This window comes from Anomaloglossus baeobatrachus, chromosome 2, assembly GCF_048569485.1.
Source record: "Anomaloglossus baeobatrachus isolate aAnoBae1 chromosome 2, aAnoBae1.hap1, whole genome shotgun sequence".
NCBI lineage: Eukaryota > Metazoa > Chordata > Amphibia > Anura > Aromobatidae > Anomaloglossus > Anomaloglossus baeobatrachus.
Window position 1 is genome coordinate 218,719,524 of NC_134354.1, and position 26,886 is coordinate 218,746,409.

The following is a 26,886-nucleotide window of genomic DNA, read 5'->3' on the forward strand; positions in this document are numbered from 1 at the left end:
TCCAAGCTGTCTGAGGTCTGCAAAGTCTGTAACAGGTGACTGAACTGTCCCAACCTGCGTGTCCTCCTTAGGTAGTCCTGGTTTGATGATAAAATCCTGGCAGCCGGAGTCGAAATCCCTAGGCTGTGGATATGGTCTCCAACCGGGTCCGGAGTCCCTAGATTGAAGCCATAAGATATCCTGATCCTCTAGTCAGCTCCAAAGAGCTTAGACTGGATCCATCAGCATCCATCAACAACCCCTGGTGGCTTAAAGAAGTCCTTTTTATAGCCACAACCTTCCACTTGGATACACTGCGTCCTCATCGATTGGTTGGACAAGATTGCTTCTCCCATTGGAGGAATTTCAAGCTGCATGGATAATGTTCATTTAAATGATGTGCATAGAAAGACTGAGGGTGTACATGTAAACTGGGAGTCACCGACTAGACAATGGCTACTAAGGTAATTACATTATCAATACACAACTACAATACAATGGTTACTGGAAATGTCTGGAGAAACAATACGTTTGCCTTTCAGTGGCCAACACAATTACATTGAGTCAACAAGAGTCTTGTAAAAACAATGAGGGACTTCTCCCCCGTCTATAGACAATCTATCATGCTGTTTGGCTGGATTTTAAGAAACTTTAACCCATGAGAGTCCATGTCGTCACATTCCTCCCCCTTCTTAATATTAGCCAGACATGAGAGGCTTCCGATCATCCTTCTCCTCTTGACGGCATTGTCCTTTTTAATGGTGAGGTCAGCAACAGAGGCTCGCATCTATACACCTCCCCCTGATTACCTCCCCCAAGTTGAGCAGCCATATGGTGGACAAGCACTAAGGTGGGGTCCATGAGTTGGGCCTGCACAAATCTGCCACTATCAATCCTCCCCCAGTCAATAGCCACAGTGTGGTTAGGCTTACTCGCGGTTCTTGGCTCAGAAGTGGATGATGGAGAACGGGAATGCAAACCATCCCTGGAAAAGATGTTAGAAAGATCCACATCAGGGTCCTGCTTGGCTTGGAGGTGGGTGATGGCTTCTTCAAACTGACTGGCTAGTCCTTGTCCTAGGTCATTCTCCAAAATGACTGGTGTGAGCAGGTAATTCACAAGCCCCACTTTCACTTCCCTTTGAGTGGTATCCGAAACAACAGGCTTGGTGGGGCCATCTATGAACCCCACTTCAACTTCCTCCTGGCTAGTCCCCGAAACAACAGGTGTGTGGACGGTGTCCATAAGCTCCACATCAGCCTTGCTCTGGTCAGTCTCCACAATGTCAGGAATAGGGAGGCTGTTCACAATCCCCACATCGATCACTTCCTGGTTGGTCCCCAAAATACCAGGTGTGGGGAGGCTGTCCACAAGCTCCACCTCGACCTCTCCCTGGTCGCTCCTTAGGTCCAACTGCACACATGCCAGAGGGACATCTGAGCGCTGGCCCTCAGCCAGGGAGATGGATAATTGGGAATCTGGTACAGGGTCTTCTGGAGAAACAATAACTGGGCTTACCAGAGTGATGGAAGATCCAATGTCTCGAAGTCCCTGAGCCTGTATATCACCGACCTTGACCGTCTGGATGTGGGGATGGAGGTTGGCTGGTGTACGGTGTCCGGCCTGCCGTAGGGTGTGGACTGGATAAACTACTTCCTCAACTATTGGTGTTTCTTGGGAGTAGCATTCCTCAGGTCTCGTTGGTTCATCTCGGCATATGTTGACTGGTTGGAGTGGCAGATGGGCTCCAAGCATGCGGCCTCGGTTTTGGAGACAATCTTTATATAGATGTCCATTGCGCCCACATGTATAACAGCGCCATAGATTGGGCGAGTCACAGGCCCTGTTTGTAGTCCTTCGTTTTGGCGCAGCTTCTGCTGGGTAGCGGGACCATCCTTCTCGACCGGCTGGTGTTAGCAGTACCGCAGCTGGAATCCCATAAACATATTCCAGAACATAAGCCCTCTCTTCTCTTGAGGATCTAGGCCCCAATGCATCCAACAACGCTGTGGCTTGGGCCATTTTGGACAAAGTTGATTCCCAATTGTCACTAGATCCATGATGTGGCACATAGTCTACATCCTCTGGGTCAATATCGGCGGGATCCTCATCATCCTCTGCATCATTCTGGGCATCCCAACGGACTAATTTCCGGATCAAGTCCGACCGAGTCTCAGCGCTCCAGCAGACAATCTTTCGCCTCCGGCACAGATCCTGCAGCATCCATTTACTGCAGCGGTCGTAACTCCTCTCTTGTCCTTGTCCCATGGCTGAGCTGGTGGGGTTGGACATGGCAGCGTCCGAAACCTGAATGCCTCCCCTATGGCCTGCTGGGTATGCTTATGTGCCTCCCTGGTTGTTGAGCCCTGGACGGTGTCCGAAAACACCAGTCCACTGCAGCTCCCCTGGGTAAACCAGGCTGAGTAGTATCCCACTGCTGCCACCAATTGTGGAGACACGGGGCTCAGTGGGTGCTCTCGTCCACTAAAACCCGCCGCCTTTAGAAAGACAGCGTGGCTCAGGGCTCATCCCAACTGAACGCCGGCCTCCTTAACTGTGGGCGTAACACTACTCAGACAACACAGGGTGAGGGAACCACAATAATTAGACTTTATTGGATCCCCAAACAATTAGCACATAACACATAACCAGCAAAACACACAAATGTAACAGGCAACAGAGTCTCACCCTTCCGCTGGCTCACCAGGGATTTAGAATGTCCATGCCTCACAGGTTCCAAGCTGTCTGAGGTCTGCAAAGTCTGTAACAGGTGACTGAACTGTCCCAACCTGCGTGTCCTCCTTAGGTAGTCCTGGTTTGATGATAAAATCCTGGCAGCCGGAGTTGAAATCCCTAGGCTGTGGATATGGTCTCCAACCGGGTCCGGAGTCCCTAGATTGAAGCCATAAGATATCCTGATCCTCTAGTCAGCTCCAAAGAGCTTAGACTGGATCCATCAACAACCCCTGGTGGCTTAAAGAAGTCCTTTTTATAGCCACAACCTTCTACTTGGATACACTGCATCCTCATCGATTGGTTGGACAAGATTGCTTCTCCCATTGGAGGAATTTCAAGCTGCATGGATAATGTTCATTTAAATGATGTGCATAGAAAGACTGAGGGTGTACATGTAAACTGGGAGTCACCGACTAGACAATGGCTACTAAGGTAATTACATTATCAATACACAACTACAATACAATGGTTACTGGAAATGTCTGGAGAAACAATACGTTTGCCTTTCAGTGGCCAACACAATTACATTGAGTCAACAAGAGTCTTGTAAAAACAATGAGGGACTTCTCCCCCGTCTATAGACAATCTATCATGCTGTTTGGCTGGATTTTAAGAAACTTTAACCCATGAGAGTCCATGTCGTCACATTCCTCCCCCTTCTTAATATTAGCCAGACATGAGAGGCTTCCGATCATCCTTCTCCTCTTGACGGCATTGTCCTTTTTAATGGTGAGGTCAGCAACAGAGGCTCGCATCTATACACCTCCCCCTGATTACCTCCCCCAAGTTGAGCAGCCATATGGTGGACAAGCACTAAGGTGGGGTCCATGAGTTGGGCCTGCACAAATCTGCCACTATCAATCCTCCCCCAGTCAATAGCCACAGTGTGGTTAGGCTTACTCGCGGTTCTTGGCTCAGAAGTGGATGATGGAGAACGGGAATGCAAACCATCCCTGGAAAAGATGTTAGAAAGATCCACATCAGGGTCCTGCTTGGCTTGGAGGTGGGTGATGGCTTCTTCAAACTGACTGGCTAGTCCTTGTCCTAGGTCATTCTCCAAAATGACTGGTGTGAGCAGGTAATTCACAAGCCCCACTTTCACTTCCCTTTGAGTGGTATCCGAAACAACAGGCTTGGTGGGGCCATCTATGAACCCCACTTCAACTTCCTCCTGGCTAGTCCCCGAAACAACAGGTGTGTGGACGGTGTCCATAAGCTCCACATCAGCCTTGCTCTGGTCAGTCTCCACAATGTCAGGAATAGGGAGGCTGTTCACAATCCCCACATCGATCACTTCCTGGTTGGTCCCCAAAATACCAGGTGTGGGGAGGCTGTCCACAAGCTCCACCTCGACCTCTCCCTGGTCGCTCCTTAGGTCCAACTGCACACATGCCAGAGGGACATCTGAGCGCTGGCCCTCAGCCAGGGAGATGGATAATTGGGAATCTGGTACAGGGTCTTCTGGAGAAACAATAACTGGGCTTACCAGAGTGATGGAAGATCCAATGTCTCGAAGTCCCTGAGCCTGTATATCACCGACCTTGACCGTCTGGATGTGGGGATGGAGGTTGGCTGGTGTACGGTGTCCGGCCTGCCGTAGGGTGTGGACTGGATAAACTACTTCCTCAACTATTGGTGTTTCTTGGGAGTAGCATTCCTCAGGTCTCGTTGGTTCATCTCGGCATATGTTGACTGGTTGGAGTGGCAGATGGGCTCCAAGCATGCGGCCTCGGTTTTGGAGACAATCTTTATATAGATGTCCATTGCGCCCACATGTATAACAGCGCCATAGATTGGGCGAGTCACAGGCCCTGTTTGTAGTCCTTCGTTTTGGCGCAGCTTCTGCTGGGTAGCGGGACCATCCTTCTCGACCGGCTGGTGTTAGCAGTACCGCAGCTGGAATCCCATAAACATATTCCAGAACATAAGCCCTCTCTTCTCTTGAGGATCTAGGCCCCAATGCATCCAACAACGCTGTGGCTTGGGCCATTTTGGACAAAGTTGATTCCCAATTGTCACTAGATCCATGATGTGGCACATAGTCTACATCCTCTGGGTCAATATCGGCGGGATCCTCATCATCCTCTGCATCATTCTGGGCATCCCAACGGACTAATTTCCGGATCAAGTCCGACCGAGTCTCAGCGCTCCAGCAGACAATCTTTCGCCTCCGGCACAGATCCTGCAGCATCCATTTACTGCAGCGGTCGTAACTCCTCTCTTGTCCTTGTCCCATGGCTGAGCTGGTGGGGTTGGACATGGCAGCGTCCGAAACCTGAATGCCTCCCCTATGGCCTGCTGGGTATGCTTATGTGCCTCCCTGGTTGTTGAGCCCTGGACGGTGTCCGAAAACACCAGTCCACTGCAGCTCCCCTGGGTAAACCAGGCTGAGTAGTATCCCACTGCTGCCACCAATTGTGGAGACACGGGGCTCAGTGGGTGCTCTCGTCCACTAAAACCCGCCGCCTTTAGAAAGACAGCGTGGCTCAGGGCTCATCCCAACTGAACGCCGGCCTCCTTAACTGTGGGCGTAACACTACTCAGACAACACAGGGTGAGGGAACCACAATAATTAGACTTTATTGGATCCCCAAACAATTAGCACATAACACATAACCAGCAAAACACACAAATGTAACAGGCAACAGAGTCTCACCCTTCCGCTGGCTCACCAGGGATTTAGAATGTCCATGCCTCACAGGTTCCAAGCTGTCTGAGGTCTGCAAAGTCTGTAACAGGTGACTGAACTGTCCCAACCTGCGTGTCCTCCTTAGGTAGTCCTGGTTTGATGATAAAATCCTGGCAGCCGGAGTTGAAATCCCTAGGCTGTGGATATGGTCTCCAACCGGGTCCGGAGTCCCTAGATTGAAGCCATAAGATATCCTGATCCTCTAGTCAGCTCCAAAGAGCTTAGACTGGATCCATCAACAACCCCTGGTGGCTTAAAGAAGTCCTTTTTATAGCCACAACCTTCTACTTGGATACACTGCATCCTCATCGATTGGTTGGACAAGATTGCTTCTCCCATTGGAGGAATTTCAAGCTGCATGGATAATGTTCATTTAAATGATGTGCATAGAAAGACTGAGGGTGTACATGTAAACTGGGAGTCACCGACTAGACAATGGCTACTAAGGTAATTACATTATCAATACACAACTACAATACAATGGTTACTGGAAATGTCTGGAGAAACAATACGTTTGGCTTTCAGTGGCCAACACAATTACATTGAGTCAACAAGAGTCTTGTAAAAACAATGAGGGACTTCTCCCCCGTCTATAGACAATCTATCATGCTGTCTGGCTGGATTTTAAGAAACTTTAACCCATGAGAGTCCAGGTCGTCACACCGATCACTCCAGCACTTGTTCTGCATTGAGGATGCAGTGCGCACGCCATGGTACTGTGTCCTCAATGCAGAATGACTGCAGCATATCCGCTGGACATTCCACAAGAAAACCACAGCATGGAAACAGACAAAGTTGTGCTGCGGATTTCTGGGAGCCACTGCGGAATGTCCTGCGGATATAACCGCAGGACACTTTCCCCGTGGGCACATAGCCTAATTATAGCATTTGAAAGTGCGGTTGTATTTTTTTGTTATATTAACTAGTTGTCCTTACTTGCACCTGTTCACATTTGTCTTATTCTGCTTAAGGCTGCTAGGTTTTTGATATTTCTACTATACTCTTTCTGACTGATCACTCCTCCAATAAGTGCAGGGCATTCTTATTTAGAGCTGGATCCTGTTTGCCCTTAAAATTGTAGGCTTTCAGTCTGGGTAGAAGCATGTAAGGTTAGGGCCCCAACAAAGGAGTATGCCTTGTCGTTGGCTGTAAGGCTCCCATGAATTGGCCACTTTGTGCGTTAAGTACCTAATTTCTTAACATATTTTCTATAGCAGTAATGCAATTCCAATTTCATATATTCAGTGTTTGTATACTATAGCAATAATTAGGCAGGTAATTTCTACAATATTTTCTCTAATCTTCATATTCACATTGTTTACATTTGATTGTCTTACCCCGGATGCAAAGTCTCCTGTGATTTTTACTCTCTGGAAATCCGGCACAATTTTATACAGTGGGGTTGAATCATCCGTTACTGTCATGGCAATAGGCTTCGGTCCGGAATCGGGAACTTTGGCAACAATAGCCTTAAGCCGCTCTATACGCTTCTTCCTATTAAAAAGGTAAAATTTGTGTTTGAACTGTATTTGGGTTTCCAAATAAATATTTTGGCTGTAATATATCAGATCTCCAAATGTAACATTATTTATGCACTGCTATTTTTGTGTTTACTGGGGCATGTACAGAAGTATATGTCGCGGGCGGGGAGGAGGGTGTCAGCACACCGCGCTCACCCCTTCTGCTCGGGTACGGCAGCTACTCCTGGTGGCTCGAGCTGTGGGCCGGATCCCGGGGTTTCTCGAGCGACACTCCTCACCCGTGAGTGAAAGGGGGGTTTTGTGGTTGGGTGTGGGGATTGTTATAGTTCGTGACGCCACCCACGGTTGTGGTGATTGCACCACCGCTGCTCAGTATGGGGGTCCCGGGGATGGTGATGCGGAGCAGCCAGGTGTTGTGTTGCCCCCTCCGTGGGTAGGGGTTGGTGATCCCGGGGCCCAGTGGGGTGCAGGGGCGCAGGGGCAGCGCTGTGCCTTGCGGCACTGAGGTACTCACTCAGCCAGTAAACACGACACAGTTCTCGGTAAACAAACGGCTGGTTGGACGGGTCCCTCGGACGGTTCACGGTGCTGCGGTTCCCTGCAGTTAGCGGTGACGGTCTCTTCCCTGCACCTTTGAAATGTCTGTTTGGTAGCGGTGGATTCCCACCGGTTACCCGCTCCCCGACTGCAATCTGTGCCGGAGGAGCTCCACACTTTGCCCGCAGGCGCCGGCCCTGGGAAACTGGTGCCTTGGCGGTGGCGGTGTTTCCCCGTTGTGGTTGGACCTTTGCCGTCAATCAGGACTTGCTTGTTGGGGGATCTACGTCCCCTTCACTAACGGATTTAGCAATTTACAGCGACTCCAAGCCTTGCTGGGATCCGAAAGCCCCTGCTCTGGTGCTGACTGCCCTTTGTATACTGCTCCAGGCCCCCGGATACACACAGCCTCCGTGGCCCTTCCAGCAACCTCCAGACAGTCCCACTGCAGATCTTCACCACTGTCTGCTGACCTTGCTGACTCCGTCTGGGCACACAGCCACAGACCAACTCTAGGCCTTCTGTCACTTTTCCTGCTGTTTCCTCCTTTACTACCTTCACTTTCACTTTCTTAACTCCTCCACTTTAGCTCCTCACTCCTGCTCCTCCCTGAGCTATCTATGTTGTTACTCCTTCCACTTCCTCCTCCTGGACTCATCTCCTGGTTACTTCCTGCCTCCAGGGCTGTGAACTCCTTGGTGGGTGGACACCAACCGCCTGGCTCCACCCCCTGGTGTGGACACTAGCCCCTGGAGGAAGGCAACAAGGATTTTTGGGTTAGCTGGTGTACCTACAGGGAATGTGGGGTGCGTGTGTGTTGTTATCTGTGTCCCCTGGCTTGCCCAGGGCGACACATTTACAGTCTTTGTGGTCCGCTCCATCAGTAGACTTGTCCTTATGAGACCATTTGCCTTGATCGGCATATCATATGGCTGCTAGTTGTTCAAATGTGGTAATATCTTGGTTACTGGAAATTGCACAATGTTCTCTGAAATTACCTTTTATCTTGTGCCTCTTTGGTATCCAGCTTAGCCATGTGATCTGCCAACTCATTATGTGCAATGGGGCAATTTTCTGCTACATCAAAGGGATCTTCCTTGGCATCAACATCCATAACTTCTGTTGCAAATACTTTCTCAGCCAAATTTCGGATCTCCTCAGCGCTTTCTGAAGAAAACAATGCTATTATCAGAGAGAATAACCACAGCAGTTTGATATGATGAGGACAACAGTAGTAAATCTACAGTAAAAGTGAAATGATCACCATGAAAAGGCCAGTGGATAATGTGCAGTGATGTAATGAACCAGTTTAGGACCACCGATGAAAACCCAACAGTGGGACATGGATAGCTAAAATGTAGACCTACATTTAGAGAAGAAGATGCCCCCCAAACATAAGAAAACAGTCATATCTAAACTACTACATTGATTGGTCTCATTATTGTGCATTGTGTTAGCATTAAAATTTGGTGGATTTGTAATCATCTATCAACTATCAAACCATCCTATTTTTTATATTTACTTGTTATTTCAGAACATAAAAATGACCTACATTTGAGAAGGTCATAACGATGAAAGCTGAGATCAAAGCCAACCACTCATTTCCAGATAGTAAGGGCTCTATAGAGAACTCAAACCTCCTTGGCATCGCTGAGACATTCTAGGCATCTTGTGATTGATTTCAATGGACATTTGTTTGGAAAGTTGTGATCAGTTTTCTAGAACCACACTTTCAATCACTTTAGAGATGGCAGCAGTACAATGACTACTATTTAACATCAGTTCAAATGTGATTTGCTAATTCTGAACAGAACCACATTCCAATTGTAAGCGGGTGTTCACACTTAGGCAACTTTAGTTTTGTTAATTTTTATTCTCCCCCTTAAAATTATTATTTTATTTTTTTTTTTTCAATGGATTTGGACAGATATGTGATTAAAGATGGAAAAAGTTCTGAAATAATTCTTCTTGGTATGGTATTATAGAGAAATATGGCACTCCTAGGTTTCTGGGTGCTCAGATTGGGTACAACCCAGTAATAATGCAATAAAAAGGAAATTTTGCACTCCAAAATATGAAATTCAGCTACATTTATTTGATGAACTATGCCACTATGGTGCTTAAAATTATGTAATGTTTTGGTCAATATGACCTTTATGAAACATGCACCAAGAGTTTAGAACCGCATGAGTTATGTAAGGTACGGCTGTGCTACAAGGAATGTGACCGCCATCGCTGCAGGAATAGGCACTACCAATATGACTACACACTAATTACAACCAGCTATATTCACATTATTGTCAATTCATCCTACATCAATACATCTATTTTTTTTAAAAATGGCCTATGATGTGAAGCCTATGGAAAAGACAAGAGCCATTTAGAGGCTAATAATAAAAATAAACTCTTTACAAGATACACACATGGACAAAATTGTTGGTGCCCTTCTGATAAAGTAAAGGCCGCTTTACACGCTGCAATATCGTGACCGATATCGCTAGCATGCGTACCCGCCCCCATCGGTTGTGCGACACGGGCAAATCGCTGCCCGTGGCACACAACATCGCGCGGACCTGTCACACATACTTACCTGCCTAGCGACGTCGCTGTGACCGGCGAACCGCCTCCTTTCTAAGGGGGTGGTTCGTTCAGCGTCACAGCGACGTCACAGCAGCGTCACTGAACCGCCGCCCAATAGAAGCGGAGGGGCGGAGATGAGCGGGACGTAACATCCCGCCCACCTTCTTCCTTTCTCATTGCGGGCGGACGCAGGAAAGGTGAGGTTCCTCACTCCTGCGGTCTCACATGTAGCGATGTGTGCTGTCGCAGCAACGAGGAACTACATCGCTAGCTGCAGCAGCAGCGTTAATCAAGAATAGGGGGGCATGTCACCGATGAGCGATTTTGAACGTTTTTGCGACGATTCAAAATCGCTCATAGGTGTTACACGCAACGACATCGCTAAAGCGGCTGGATGTGCATCACAAATTATGTGACCCCCAACGAGATTGCTTGAGCGATGTCATAGCGTGTAAAGCGGCCTTTAGAAAAACCCACAAAAGTCACTGATATATCTTGAACATGACTAAAGTAATGTTCAATTTACATTTACTTTATAATATTAACAAATGAAAATCGGACATCACTTTTGAATTGAGGTTCAACAGAAACATGTAAAAAACAATCTGGTCTGGACAAAAATGATAGTCACTTAACCTAATATTTTGTTGCACAACCTTTTGAGGCAATCACTGCAAACAAATCATTTCTGTAACTCTCAATGAGACTTCTATCCCTCTACAGGTATTTTGACCCACTCCTCAGATGTGGAGGCACCTTCTGCAGGCTGTATGTTTCTGCTCCTTCCATAGATGTATAATCAGATTTAGATTAGGGCTCATAGAAGCCACTTCAGAATAGTCCAATGATTTGCTTTTAGCTATTCTTGGATGTGTTTAACTGTGTGTTTTAGGTCATTATCCTGGTGAAAGACCCATGACCTATGACTAAAACCAAGCCTTCTAACACTGTTCAACACATTTCGCTCCAGAATGTCTTTATAGTGTTGCCAGTAAAATATATCTTTGTACCGTGTTAGCCAGTAGAGATAAAAAAAATTGATTAAAAGAACTGAAGTCCTCAGTGGTTGATACCTTTTAATGGCTAACTAAAAAGGTGGTAATAATTGCAAGCTTTCGAGACTACTCAGGTCTCTTCATCAGGCATGGTATAACACAAAATCTGAAGAGTCACATATTTATACACAACAGGACATAGAATGGGGCAGTAAAAAAAAATATTTTTAGCCATTAAAAGGTATCAACCACTGAGGACTTCAGTTCTTTTAAACAATTTTTTTATAGTGTTGAGATTTTGTGGTGCACAGATTTAAAAGAACCTGTGCAAGATGAAGCAAAGCAGCCCCAAAATATAACCAAGACTCTTCCATGCTCCACAGTAGGTACAATGTTCTTTTTATTATATGCTTCATTTTTGCGTTAATGAACACAAAAACTGATGTGATTTGCCAAAGAGCTCCAGTCTTGTCATATCTGTCCAAAGGACACTATCACAGAAGTTCTGTAGCTTGTCAATATGTCTTTTGGCAAATTTCTTTCTTGTTTTTTTATGATTTGCTTTTAACAGCGGTTTCCTCCTCGATCATCTTTCATGAAGTCCACTTTGGCCAAGACAGTGACAGATGGTGCGAACTGACACTAATTTACCAATGACCCCAAACACACCTCCAGGCTATGTAAGGGCTATTTGACTGAGAAGGAGAGTGATGGGGTGCTATGCCAGTTGAACTGGTCTCCACAGTCACCAGACCTGAACCCAATCGAGATGGTTTGGGGTGAGTTGGACCGCAGAATGAAGGCAAAAGGGCCAACAAATGCTAAGCATCTCTGGGAACTCCTTCAATGTGAATCTACAATTTTCAGAGTCATAAAAATAAAGAAAACTCTTTGAATGAGAAGGTGTGTCCAAACTTTTGGTCTGTACTGTATATTAAGAAATTTCCTTTATACCTTTGATGTGGTTGTAGCTCCAGTCAGATTGGGTGGCTGGACCAACATTGGTTTTATAATAGGTGAAGGATCACTTCATGTTTAATTTGTCTATCTTAGACTATTTATAACAAAGGTTATGTTTTAATAACACATGGTACTATATTCTGGTTTAACTTACATGTGAGATCTATATTTGGACGCCTATTGGTGGTTAGTATTTGCTATATTCATTCATCAAATTAACAGCTAGAATGCCAAAGGTCTGCAAAGCTGAAATTGCTGCAAATGAGCATTCTGTGCCGAAAGCAAAGTGTGAAGGAGAAAATTAATAATTCAAGTAAAAATCATTATTTCTAACCTCGTCAATGTCTGGAAAAGACAAAATTGTCTGAGTGACCCCAAACATTTGAACTGTAGTTCAATATCCCTGTGAAGGACTAAACTGACCCTTATCTCCCCATTAGCTTCCACCTTTACAAGAACAGACCACAGTTGGCCCTATTGTGGCTGACCCTTGTAATTTATCCAGGCGCCTCCCTACGCATTATAACATTAGGCTCTTGTTTGAGCTACTGTGTGTATTAGGTGCTATGTTCACCTGATGAGTTATTAGGCGAAACGCGTAGGGGGGCGCCTGGATGAATTGCAAGGGTCAGCCACAATAGGGCCAGCTGTGGTCTGCCCTTGTAAGGGCGGAAGCTAATGGGAAGATAAGGGTCAGTTTAGTCCTACACAGGGATATTGACCGGACCCCTGTCACCGCCTTTTCTTTTTCTTTTGCTGGTATTTCTACTACAGACGCAGGAGAGACCTGATCTACCATCTGAAACATGATGACATTGGTGAGATCATTCCATTTATATGGCTAATATGTATATATGTGTTATCCTATATGTAACATGAATACATGTACAGATGTGTGATTCTATATTTAACATGTACGGAATTTATGGAGATTTACCTTTCGTGAGTCAGGAGTCCTAGGTGGACCCCCCCTTCCTTTTTTTCCCCCATATATTGTGTGGAACTAACATCTTGCTATTAATTGCATGATAATTAACCTGGAATACTATCTGAGGTACATAGTGATGGTGATTGGCTTACATTTTAGTCACACTATCTGTCATGTATTATGTATATATGTATTATTATGTATTATCCATAGAAACAATATGAATATATGTATATGTGGGGTATTTATGAGGACTACTGGTTTTATTAAAACCTTTTGATCGCATATGTGTTAAAATATGGTTATATGCGATTCTTTTGAATGTTATATATGGGGAATATAGTTGTACATGTGTATTGGTTTTCTATTTGTTGCCTCTCCTGTCTGCTTATGGTTATTAGGGTGAATATGTATATTAAGAAATTACCCTTATATTTTTGATGTGGTTGTAGCTCCAGTCAGATTGGGTGGCTGGGCCAACATTGGTTTTATAATAGGTGAAGGATCACTTCATGTTTAGTTTGTCTATCTTAGACTATTTATAATAAAGGTTATGTTTTAATAACACATGGTGCTATATTCTGTTAATTTGCTGAGGTAATCTGGAGATATTTCCCCCCCATGCTTCAAAAGACCCACAAGTTGGATTGGCTTGATGGGCACTTTTTGCGTACCATACGGTCAAGATGCTCCCACAACAGCTCAATAGGGTTGAGATCTGGTGACTGGGCTGGCCACTCCATTACAGATAGAATACCAGCTGCCTGCTTCTTCCCTATATAGTTCATGCATAATTTGGAGGTGTGCTTTGGGTCATTGTCCTGTTGTAGGATCAAATTGGCTCCAATCAAGCACCGTCCACAGGGTATGGCATGGCATTGCAAAATGGAGTGATAGCCTTCCTTCTTCAAAATCCCTTTTACCTTGTACAAATCTTCCACTTTACCAGCACCAAAGCAACACCAGACCATCACATTACCTCCACCATGCTTGTCCGATGGTGTCAGACACTCTTCCACCATCTTTTCAGTTGTTCTTTTGTGTGAACCAAACACCTCAAACTTCAATTTGTCTGTCCATAACACTTTTTTCTAATCTTCCTCTGTCCAATGTCTGTGTTCTTTTGCCCATATTAATATTTTCCTTTTATTAGCCAGTCTCAGATATGGCTTTTTCTTTGCCACTCTGCCCTGAAGGCCAGCATCCCGGACACGTCGCTTCAATGTAGACGTTGACACTGGTGTTTTGCGGGTACTATTTAATGAAGCTGCCAGTTGAGGACCTGTGAGGCATCGATTTCTCAAACTAGAGACTCTAATGTACTTGTCTTGTTGCTCAGTTATGCACTGGGGCCTCCCACTTCTCTTTCTACTCTGGTTAGAGCCTGTTTGTGCTCTCCTCTGAAGGGAGGAGCAGTACACACCGTTGTAGGAATTCTTCAGTTTCTTGGCAATTTCTCGCATGCAATATCCTTCATTTCTAAGAACAAAATAGACTGTCGAGTTTCACATGAAAATTCTCTTTTTCTGGCCATTTTGAGAGTTTAATGGAACCAACAAAATGTAATCCTCCAGATTCTCAACTAGCTCAAAGGAAGGTCAGTTTTATAGCTTCTCTAATCAGTAAAACTGTTTTCAGCTGTGCTAACATACTTGCACAAGGGCTTTCAAGGGATTTCTAAACATCCATTAGCCTTCTAACACAGTTAGCAAACACAATGTACCATTAGAACACTGGAGTGGTGGTTGTTGGAAACGGGCCTCTATACACCTATGTAGATATTGCATTAAAAACCACACGTTTGCAGCTAGATTAGTAATTTACAACAGTAAAAATGTATAGAGCGTAATTCTGTTCATTGAAAAAAAATGTGCTTTTCTTTCAAACAGTAAGTAAATATGTAAGTGATCCTAAACTTTTCAACTGTAGTGTATATTTTTATTTATATATATATATATATATATATATATATATATATATATATATATATATATAACAGTAAGTGAATAGTTAGTTAATAATTTGGAGTATTAGTAACTTCCTAATAAACAACTATATAAAATGATAAAATGATTAAGGAAACCCTTGGGAAATATTTTGTTTACCTTACTCATTCAAATCTACTTATTTTTTGGATACATTGTTTCCAAAGGGTAGTAGCGTCTTCTTAGAGTCCTTTTTGCCCTTTGGCCACATAACAATTCTGATTCGCACTAGGGTTGTGATTCTTTGATGACTTTGAAGTGTAATTGGTCAAATAATAATTGTAGAAAGTTGTAGAAATTAATAAGATTAATCTGTTGTACGTGGAGTTAAGAATTACATTTCTAAAAAGAGCATTGTACATCAATTGTGTCATGTGCAACATTTTGGAGCATGCAAAAATCACATTTTAGAAGCCAAAGAATTCTTAAAGAAAATATTGTCAGAAAATATTGCATTCATACATTATTATGACTATTGGTTGTGTGCCAAAATTGTGGATGACAATGGTATGGGCGTTTAATATTAAGAGGGGCTTCCTGTTCGTGCTGTGGTTAGACCGTTGCAAAGTTGTATAGTCTATTTCCCTTTTGCACACTAGTTTCTCCTTATTGTGGGGATATATTTGTCAGAATTTGGGTGCCCATACAACTGAGTGCTCGACTGAAACCCTTCTGTGGCCAACAGTTATTTTTCCTAATTCACCAATATTAAAGAAGTGGTTCACCCATATTTATTATTTGCTAGATTGATATTATGTTGAGAAACAAGGTTTCTCTCAAATACCTTATGTTGGCAATAGTGCCTGTGAGCGGCGCTATTGCAGACCGCTGTTCCCCATCGCTTGACCCCCGGGTTCCGTGACCTCGGGGATCCAGTGATGTAACATCAAGTTCCTGATCACGTGACATCACTGCGGAGCCTAGTGTGTCTCCTGCTTGCAGCGCTTAGCTGTGAGGGAGGAGGGAGCAGGGAGCTGATGGGCTGTCACGCTGGGCTGTGCTGAGCGGTGAAACATCGCGCACAGCCAATCACTCACGGAGACTGTGGCCGGCCGCGGTGATGTCACGTGATCAGGAACTTGACGTGACATCACCGGATCCCCGAGGTCACGGAGCCTGGGGATCAGGAGATGGGGAACAGCGGTCCGCAATAGCACCGCTCACAGGCACTAAAACATTGTTTCTCAACATAATATCGATCTAGCAAATAATAAATATGGGTGAACCACCCCTTTAAGATGGGCATATGTTGTTATTGGGGAGAGCAGAGTAAGCTGATCGCACACATCTCTGTCAGTGGTTTACCACCAACAAAAACAAAAAGATCCAGCATTGGAATTTAATAATGCCAGCAGAAATTTTTGTGTGGGGAGAAACTGCAGGCTGCCATACACATTAGGGCTCACTCACACTTGCGCTATTCTGACGCAAACGGAATCCGTCACTAATGTAGTACAGTTCATTTATTTACAGTGGAAGCGCGACATCATGTGGACACAAGCGGGTACTGCATGACACACACACACGCGCCATAGTAACGCGCTTCCACTGTAAATAAATGAACTGTACTACATTAGTGACGGATTCCGTTTGCATCAAAATAGCGCAAGTGTGAAACTAGCCTTAGATGGACAGCTGCATTCAGTCAACGATAATTTAATCTGTAGGGGGCTTGAAGGGGTTTTCCCACTTTTAAAAAAGTGGTCCATAAATAATAAAGTACCAAAATCAGACAGTTCTCTCCTACTCTGCTTCTTTTATCTCAGTGTTTTGGCTGTAGATGTGATGTCATATTGACAGCTCACATCACTGCTGCAGCCAATCACTGAGCTCAGCGGCTCATGCCATCTGCAACAGCAGAACACTGAAGTCAGTGATTAGTTGTGAGCTGTAAAAGTGATGTCACGCCTAAAGCCAACACACAGATAGAAGCACATGTGTTTAGCCAACGCTCGCCTTGGGAAAGGTACATTTTGGTTTTGTTACTTTACAAACTTTCTACCATTTTGGGAGCAAGTTTTTAAAAAGTTGAACACGCCTATAAATAAGTTGCTGCTAGTAGATCTTTCTGGTCTGAATTCTAATAAACTGTGTTACCCCTTCTACTTTTAAATGTCTTTTTGCCACTGGACATTTTAGCAACTTGTTCCAAAGTTCACAAAGTTCATTTATATCTTGCAATACATGTGCACAACAAGGAGACACCGGCAAGACTGCACCCAGCGATATATGTTAGAATATTAAAGGTAAATCAACCCATATCGTGTGATCAGAATGGGTCAAACATGCAACCTTGGTTAGTGGATCACAGTCTAGTTTACAGGCTGCCATTGTTCTGGTGTAAATGCTGTGGTCAGTCCACAGTCTGGTGTAAATGCTGTGGTCAGTCCACAATCTGGTGTAAATGCCCCTCAGTCAGTCCATGTTTGGTGTAAATTCTGTGGTCGGTCCACAATCTGGTGTAAATGTCCATCAGTCAATCCACAGTGTGTTGGAAATGCAGTGTTCAGTTCATAGTCTGGTGTAACTGCTTTAATCAGTCTACAGTCTGATGTAAATGCTGTGTTCAGTTCACAGTCTGGTGTAACTTCTTCAGTCAGTCTACAGTCTGATGTAAATGCTGTGTACAGTCCAAAGTTTGGTGTAAATGCTATATTCAGTCTAGTACACCTCTTAGCTGTTTTTCATCCAGCGGGACTTTCCCGAATTTGTGACTCTGTCCCACTATCCCAGTAGGTTGGGAATATGTCCCGACTTTGGCTGTAACTGTGTCCTCAGGATATAGATACAATTTGATATAACGGCTGTCAGATCATTAGTCCACCAGTCCACCATTAAATCTAAAGACTGAAGGCCCTGCCAGGGCATGTGACATTTTGAGGTCACACACTTAGGCAGCAGAGAAAAGGAGCATAATTTCCAGGCAAGGTGTGTGTATAGAATTGGGGCAGCAGATTGTGTTCAGGAGAATGTCTTGATGGGACATCATACTGTGTAGTTGGGCTGTGGGGACATCATACTGTATTAGGGGACTGTGGGGCATCACATGGTGTGGGTGTGCATCCTGTGTGTAGGGGAATGTATTGTAGGGACATTATACAGTGTGTGTGGGTGTGTGTGTGTGTGTGTGTGTGTGTGGTGGGGGGTGTAGGGACATTAAACTGCATGTGTAAGCATTATATTGTGTGTTATGGGCACTGTGGGAATCATGATAGGGGTACCATACTGTGTATGGCAACACTAATGGGTTTCTCGAGGAGCAATAGTTCTGTGTGAGCACACACTTAGCGTATGATAAGACATTGCCATGGCACGCTACGTTTTATATGTCCATTTCTTGTCTTTCAAATCTGGGCAGTATAATCTAGTCTGAAAAACATGAGATTGCAGACGCTGCCTAGTAAATCCCTTTTTCTGTTTATCTAAAGTTGAGAGCCATAAAAATGTTTGAGAATGTATAGGAAAGTGTCTTCTGCTGGTGCCATACAGACATAATATGGGTTCATTTTAGTCTCTTTAGAGACTGGGGTACAACACACAAACCAGGGCAAATATAAAACCTGCCCTGCTGAGGGAAAATCTGCTCCTGTGTAGAGCTGAGCTCTTCTCTTGGTTACCATGGATCATATAGAGACCGGTCTGACTGATACTGCTGCACAGTCATTCCAGCTCTGCCTGGAATGATTAAGAAGCTGGACGATCACTGTCCAGCATCTTATTACTGACTAGACACAGCAGCATCCTGTAGAAGTGAGTAAACACTGGACCCAAAGTACCATCAAGGATTTTGACATTAACCTTTTCCATACCTCCCAACTTTTGAAGAACAGAAACGTGAAGAAATTATACATTGCACTTAGAAAGCCATGGCAATTTTTTGTACCACACTCCTATCCACGCCCATATCTTTTTATCTTGCCAGGAAGAGAAGTCAGAGGGGCTTTGACAGTGAGGGTCATTCAGCAGATGCCCAGGACTTCAGGACGTAGACCCAAATCCGGGACTGTCCTGCTACATCCAAGACGGTTGGGACTAGAGATGAGCCGATCGATTCATGGGACTCAGGTCCAGGTAAGTGATAACCAGCGGCAGGGGGGGAGGCCACGAATCTCTTCCCTTCCAGCTTCCCCAACACTGCTTCTAATTACCTGGGTTGGCTCATCATCTGTGGGTCATGCTAATCTCTAGTTGGGACATGTGGATTTATTTTTTGTTCACACGTTGCATAAATACTGAGTTTTTTGTTTTCTGCAGGTGTCTGCACCAAACTACACAATAACATCCTTGTTTGAATATTGCATTTTTGTTGCATTTCTTATGCTTTTTGACCATTATTTGATGCTTTGATGGTGCAAATGTAAAGAAGCTTTTTAAGTGTTTTTTATAGTACAGAAAAGCTTTGATTCAGCGCATAACTATTTCACAACCTATGACGTATCGGTACGTCATAGGTCGTGTCGCTCCCTTTGATGCGGGCTCACACACTGAGCCTGCAGTTTTCCCTGTACATCAGCTGAGCTGATTAGCCAATGTGTCTCTAATAGTGCCAGTCAGATCTGTGATCCGACCGCCACTGTTAACCGGTTAAATCCCGCTGTTAATCTCTGACAGTGAGATTTAATGTGTGAAGGTGGGGAGTGCATCATTCCCCACTCCCATCAATGTCCCCATTACATGATTCCGGGGCGCTGATGGGTTGTCAGGACAGACAGAGTATTTATACTGAAACTGCGTCAAAACTGTTTTGAGCATTTTTTTGCCAAGAGATACAGATTTGGTGCTAAAATTTATAAACCATATTCCTTCACTAAATCTGGATCTCCTGGCAAAAAATCCCTTCGTTGTTTTTAGGTTAGGGGTCCAATAACCATGGGTCTCTTCAGCCTGAGAATACCAGCCCAGAGCTGCCGGCTTTAATCATTCCTGAGTATAAAAATAAATAATTAGAAAAAAACCTGGATGGGATCACTTTTATTTGATACACAGCCAAGATAAGCACAGGTCTGGGGACTGCTGCCTGTAACCGTATGCTTTATCTGTGCTGGGTATCATGATATGGGGGGAAACTACACCAATCTTTTTTTTTTTTATAGCATCTGTGACTGATTGCAGTCAGACATACTGCCACACAGGGTGGGAACACGCTCTATTTGCAGCCAATCAAAGATGCTGGGACTGCCGGTGAGGGAGAAAGCAGTGCATGAGATTAATGAGCAGCCGCAGAAGTACTGTTACACCTGCGCGGGAGACTGGTACCTACAACACGTCTTCTCTATCCCTAATTTCTTTTTTTTTTTTTTTTTATTATTATTATTATTATTATAATTACCTGGGTGGCCAGATCTGGATAATTCCCTGAGAACTCTGAGCCGGGGATCAGTGCACAGTTACTAGGTAGCCCGCACAGAGCTGGATTTTTACAGTTCGGGTCCACCCATCACAAGTCAGTGGCCTTCTCCATCATAGCTAATTCCAAGACAGAGAAGGGGACTGGCCTAATGAACTAAGTATTCCAGTCAGACCCTTTCAATCATGTCAGCCTGTGTTCAAAGCAATTCCGAAGTGGAGGTGCTAAGAGCGAGAAAGATGGTTGGAAATAGCAGGCTTCCAATAAAATGGCGCAAGGGCAGTCATATCTGAAATTCATGTTTTGAGTTCTCAATCTGCTCATGTGCCGCTTAACCCCTTAAGGACGAAGCCAGATTTGTACTTAATGCCCAGGCCATTTTTTGCAATTTTGACCAGTGTCACTTTATAAGGTTATAACTCTGGAACGCTTCAATGGATCCCGGTGATTCTGAGATTGTTTTTTCGTGACATATTGGGCTTCATGTTAGAGGTAAATTTAGGATGATATTTTTTTATTTTATTTGTGAAAAAATCTGAAATTTGACAAAAAAATTAAAAATTTTGCAAGTTTCAAACTTTTAATTTTTATGCCCATAAACCGGAGAGTTATGTCACACAAAATAGTTAATAAATAACATTTCCCACTTGTCTACTTTAGATCAGCGCAATTTTTGAAACAAAATTTTTTGAGGTTAGGAAGTTAGAAGGGTTCAAAGTTCATCAGCAATTTCCCATTTTTTCAACAAAATTTACAAAACCATTTTTTTAGGGACCACATCCCATTTGATGTGACTTTGAGAGGCCTAGGTGACAGAAAATACCCAAAAGTGACACCATTCTAAAACCTGCACCCCCCAAGGTACTCAAAACCACATTCAAGAAGTTTATTAACCCTTCAGGTGCTTCACAGGAACTAAAGTAATATGGAATGAAAAAAAAATAAAAATTAACATTTTACCTAAAAATGTTACTTTAGCACTAATTTTCTTACTTTTTCAAGAGGTAACACCAAAAATTGGACCTCACACTTTGTTACCCACTTTCTTATGAGCGCGCCGATACCCCACATGTGGTCAGAAACCTTTGTTTGAGTAAATGGAAGAGCTCGGAATGAAAGGAGCAATATTTGAATTTTGGAAAGCAAAGTTGGCTGAAACAGATTGTGGGCACCATGTTGCTTTTACAGATCCCCTAAGGTACCTAAACAGCAGGAACCCCCCTCAAGTGACCCCATTTTGGAAACTAGACCCCTTAAGGCTTCTATCGAGGGGTATACTGAGCATTTTGGACCCACAGGTACTTCACAGATTTTGATAACGTTACTTTGTCATATTGAAAATTGTAATTTTTTTCTCAAAAATGTTGCTTTAGCATCAATTCTCTCACTTTTTCAAGAGGTAATTCCAAAAATTTGACCCAAATGTTTGTTACCCACTTTTTTATGAGCGCGGTGATACCTCACATGTGGTCTGAAACCTTTGTTTGGACAAATGGGAGGGCTTGGAACGAAAGGAGCAATATTTGAATTTTGGAAAGGAAATTTGGCTGAAAAAGATTGCGGGCACCATGTTGCATTTGGAGGACCCCTAAGGTACGTAAACAGCAAAAAACCACCACAAGTGACCCCATATTGGAAACTAGGCCTCTCAAGGAATTTATCTAGATGTTTGGTGAGTACCCTGAACCCCCAGGTGCTTCACAGAAGTTTATAACGTTGAGCCATGAAAATAAAAAAATAAACTTTTACCACAAAATTGTTACTTCAACCAGGTAGCTTTTTTTTTCACAAGGGTAACAGGAAAAAAATCACCATGAAATGTATTCTGCAATTTCTCCTGAGTTTGGTGATATCTTATATGTGGTGGAAATCAACTGTTTGGGCACACGGCAGGTCTTGGAAGGGAAGGAGTGCAATTTGACTGAACATTTGGCTGGAATAATTAGTGGACGCTATGTCGCATTTGGAAAGCCCCTAAAGTGCCTAAACAGTGGAGGCCCCCCACAAGTGACCCCATTCTGGAATCAAGAAACCTCAAGGCTTTTATCTAGGTGTATATTGAGCATTTTGAATCCACGAATACTTCACAGAATTTGATAAACTTAGGTTGCCATATTGAAAATTTTCATTTTTTTCACAAAAATGTTTCTTTAGCATCACATTTCTCACTTTATCAAGAGGCAACAACAAAACGTGGACCCCACAGGTTTTTATCCAATTTCTTGTGAGCGCAGGGATACCCCATATGTGGCCAAAAACCTCTGTTTGGATATATGGGAGGGCTTGGAATGGAAGGAGCACCATTTAAATTTTGGAAAAGTTGAAATAAATTGCGCGCACCATGTCACATTAGCAGGGCCTCTTGGGTACCTATACATTAGAAACCCCCCACAAGTGACTCCATTTTGGAAACTGGACCCCTCAAGGATTTTATTCAGGAGTATAGTAAGCATTTTGAATCCACAGGTACTTCACAAAAATGTTGCTGTAGCAACAAATTTCTCTCTTTTAGGCTATGTGGCCATGATCCAGCGACACGGCGTCTAGTACACAGTGTCAGCCTTCCTGCAGAGATGTGAGTGTTGTCCACGGGAGAACGCAGCTGCCCATGCCCACGATTTGGGTTCAGGCTGCTGTGGAGCTCTATGCTACCTGCATAGCACACTCATCTCCGCAGCATAAATTGACATGCTGAGGCTCGGGAAGCTGCACCACAGGTTGGTTTATGCTGCGGAGAAAAAAAGCACAGTGGGCACGGGATTTCTAAAAATCCTTCCACTGTGCTTCTACTGCACAATGCAGCGTTATGGACGCAGGGAAAACACTCTGCACCCAAAACGCTGCAAACCCTGATTGTGGGCACATAGCCTAAAATGCTACAATGGATGAATGGATAGATGTCAAACATATATAACGTCCCACCCCCCTGCATATTCTAAGCTGGCGCCCTTTAGTGCCTTTCATGTGGCACTAAAAAGGTGCCTAGCCTTGTATTTAGCCCAAAAAGAAAAAAAAATAATTAAAATAAATGACGTGGGGTCCCCCCTATTTTTGATAGCCAGCTAAGGTAAAGCAGACAGCTGTAGCCTGCAAACCACAGCTGACAGCTTCCCCTTGGCTGGTGATCAATTTGGAGGGCTCCCCAAGCTGTTTTTTTTTTTTAATTATTTATAAATAAATAATTAAAAAAACAAAACAAACGTAGGGTCCCCCCAAATTAGATCACCAGCCAAGGTGAAGCTGACAGCTGGGGTCTGGTATTCTCAGGGTGGGAAGAGCCATGGTTATTGGACTCTTCCCAGCCTAAAAATAGCAGGCCGCAGCCGCCCCAGAAGTGGCGCATCCATTAGATGCGCCAATTCTGGCGCTTCGCCCCAGCTCATCCCGCGCCCTGGTGCGTTGGCAAACGGGGTATAAATGGGGTTGATACCAGGTGTGTAATGTCACCTGGCATCAAGCCCAGCAATTAGTTATGTCGCGGCGTCTATCAGATACCCGACATAACTAATTGACAGTAATAAAAAAAAAAATTGACAACAAAAAAAAATTATTTGAAAAAACACTCCCCAAAACATTCCCTGATTGACCAATTTATTGAAAAAAAAAAAAAAAATCCGCTGTAATCCATTTGGACGTCCCACGTCGACTCTGGACCTTCTAGAATATGGGGGACACGTTCAGGGAACGTATCCCCCATTTTCTAGGTGTGAGGACCCTCCATTTGAGGAGAGTGGGTGCAAAGAATCTGCACCCACTCTCCCCGGGTCACAGCTGCAGAGTGCCGAGCAGCAGCAGCAGCCAGCGTCCTGAACACAGGAAGCTGACAGCCGCGCTCTGCACATGTGACTGGCGTCTGCTGTGAAGGAGCCGGAGGAGGGGGCCGCGGGGGATCAGCGCTCCGACAGGTATGTAGGACACCGGGGAACACCGGGGGGGATAGGGGGTGACTTGGCAGGGCCTGGGGAGCAGGTTTCTGTCACATGTGTTATGGCACATGCGACAGAAACCATAGGAAAGGGGGAAATGCGGCCGGCGCGCTGCTGTGCTCGCCGGTGCGCGCGGCCATCTTGGATTTTCGGGAGGGGGTTGGGGGTCGGGGGGGGCACTTTGGCGATACCGAGGGGACCGGAGGGAACCGGGAAGGAGATTTATCTCCCATCTGACATGTTTGATCATGCCAGATGGGAGATAAATCATTTTTTACCGGCGCGGTCATTTACTATAACTTGATGATCGGTATACGGTGTATACCGGTCATCAGGTGAGCAGGGACCGGAAAAACCGGCCCGAATCATGATCTCCAGGGTCTCAGCTACCCCCGGCAGCTGAGACCCCGGAAATTTTGTGACTCTGGGGGGCGCTAGACCCTTTTTTCCGACCGCCGTTAAAAAGCGGCAGAAAGGAAGAAGTACCCTAATTTGTCGCCGTTAAAAGGCGTATCGGCGGTCGTTAAGGGGTTAAGGTGCACAGACAACCAGCACGGCAGCACAAAGAAAACAGTAGATACAAAGTTGCTCCTCCGGATAGCTTACCAGTATAGATAAGCAAACCCGAACTGTAAAGTTCTGAGTTTGTACCAGACACCTATTGTCAACGGCTCAAACTCAAACACGGACTTTTCATGGAAGTCTGTGCTTGAGTTCAGGTGCTATTCAGATGCTAAAGAAAGTTTCTTTAAAGGCTACAACGCAATAAGCTTTTTGTCATGGGGAAGATGCCTGTATGCTTTTGTGAACAAAATAAATATATTTTGAATATGGCCATGCCCATACTTTAATTAGCAAAATCCTCACTTGTGATTATTAAATAGTATCTCTTCATCAATATTTTTTTCTTACACCCTTTAGTTTCTACATTATGCAATTTAGGAAGCACTCAAGTTACTATTTGGAAACCATCAACAAGCGGATTAGTCCGTTATTCTTATTAGGACTATTTCCAGTACACAGTGTTCTGCCACGATTAATGTTCTGACAATATTACCCCTCAGCACCTCATTATCACATATATTCTAAGTAATGTGTTAATTTTGGGATTTAAAAAATGTGATATATCTCTTCTTTTTATTGACTAAAATATAGGCGAGAACAGTAAAAAAAATAAAGATAATACATTTTCCGTTTTGTAACTATATAGACCGTATTAGTTATAGATGGAACTTTAGTCAAGACATCTTCATGTGCTTAGACAATTAGACATCACCGGACAAGTGAAAAAATCCAACCAACTCCAAATTTGTAAAAGTTGTACTAAGTAATTGATGGGGATGAAAAGATAAGTTTACAGCATAAGTGGTTCTCTAGATTCTGCATTTCCTTGGCTACTTTTTTATTTAGAACATGCACTGGACATCCCGTAAGTATACACACAAAAACTTACTAGTCGTTTGTGACATTTTGGTGCCGGTTCTTCACAGCTCAGCAGGGGAATAAGTGGAGAAGACAGCTAGCTGGTACTCGGAGTATCAAACTGCTAGTCTGTGCAGTCTCCATTTGCAGTAATGTGATCTATACACTTTAAAAGGCGAGGAAGCTATTTCCAGCATGGGGTATAAAGTAGTTGCCAGAGAACAGATGCAATGAAACTCACTCCCACCACCGAATTATGTACAACGCTGCAATGTTATTCCCTGGATTGTATGCACGTATTACACAACATTAAGAAAGTATGTATTACACACAATTAAATGCAGAACCAATCCTGGGACCAGAAATTAAAACTCAATATTACATATGAAATGTATTAAATCAAATCTTAATCAGACTGTTTTATGCACAATACACATTGTGTACAACCATTAGGCAAGTGACTGTTTTGACCATATCATTTTATGCAGCTGTTTGTACCTACCAGTCCTTTTATTACATTGGACATAAAAACAGATCTTTAGATTTCAAAAGTTCATTTCTGATATTCAACTGACCCTTATTTTAGAAGATGGAGCGTTAGTTTACTCAGACTAGACAGCCAACTTAGCAAGTTATCAAGCCCCATGATTTACAAGAGGCGGTGTTATCACCAGCGCGCTACAAATCACGCACATGTTCATGGCTTTGTTCCCTTATCATTGAGCCTCTGAAGTTGGGTGTATGCGTCCCGGCTTCAGGAAGGTGAACTATGTATGATCAGAAGTGCAGAAGATGGCTGTTCTTCAGCTCTTCTATTTACGCGAATCATCTTCACCACTTACGATCCCATGCTGTGCACCTATCTTAAGCTGGAATGTATGGACCAAGCTTCAGAGGCTCAATGATAGAAGTGAACAAAGCTGTGTGCACGTGCGTGATTTGTAGAGCGATGGCAGAGGGGTGAGATAATTTGCTAAGTGGGCCGACTAGTCTTGGGAAACTAATGCCCCATAAACTAGTCATAAGGTTCATTTACATATCATAGACCGACTTTAGGAATACTTTCTAAAGATCTGTGTATGTACAATGTGTCCACCCGCACCGCTCACCACCTGTCGCTCCAACCCCTGGGGTCACTGCTCCCGCTGAGCCCGCTCGCCTGCTACCCCATCCATACCTTTTCCCCGTCGGTCCCGGCCCCGCGCTGCTCATTCACATCAGCGACCTGGGCCCCAGCGTCCTGCCTCTTCTCCTGTGGTCTCGGCTCTGACTTCCAGGTTACGGACATCACACATGCACACTAGGGGGCGCGCACGTGCAC

General features: G+C 44.2%; 1 protein-coding gene across 1 annotated transcript in view; it reads right to left on the reverse strand.

The window, feature by feature from the left end:
* Positions 1 to 25,704, reverse strand: part of AMPD1 (adenosine monophosphate deaminase 1) — a 116,954-nt gene extending 91,250 nt beyond the window's left edge. Inside the window, exons 1-3 of the mRNA XM_075335615.1 lie at positions 25,597 to 25,704; positions 8,421 to 8,589; positions 6,742 to 6,898 (exon numbers count right to left, since the gene is read on the reverse strand). Coding sequence (XP_075191730.1) covers positions 6,742 to 6,898; positions 8,421 to 8,589; positions 25,597 to 25,612 — 342 coding nt within the window. The 5' untranslated portion in view covers positions 25,613 to 25,704. The remainder of the gene's footprint in view (positions 1 to 6,741; positions 6,899 to 8,420; positions 8,590 to 25,596) is intronic.
* Between the last annotated feature and the right edge of the window lie 1,182 nt (positions 25,705 to 26,886).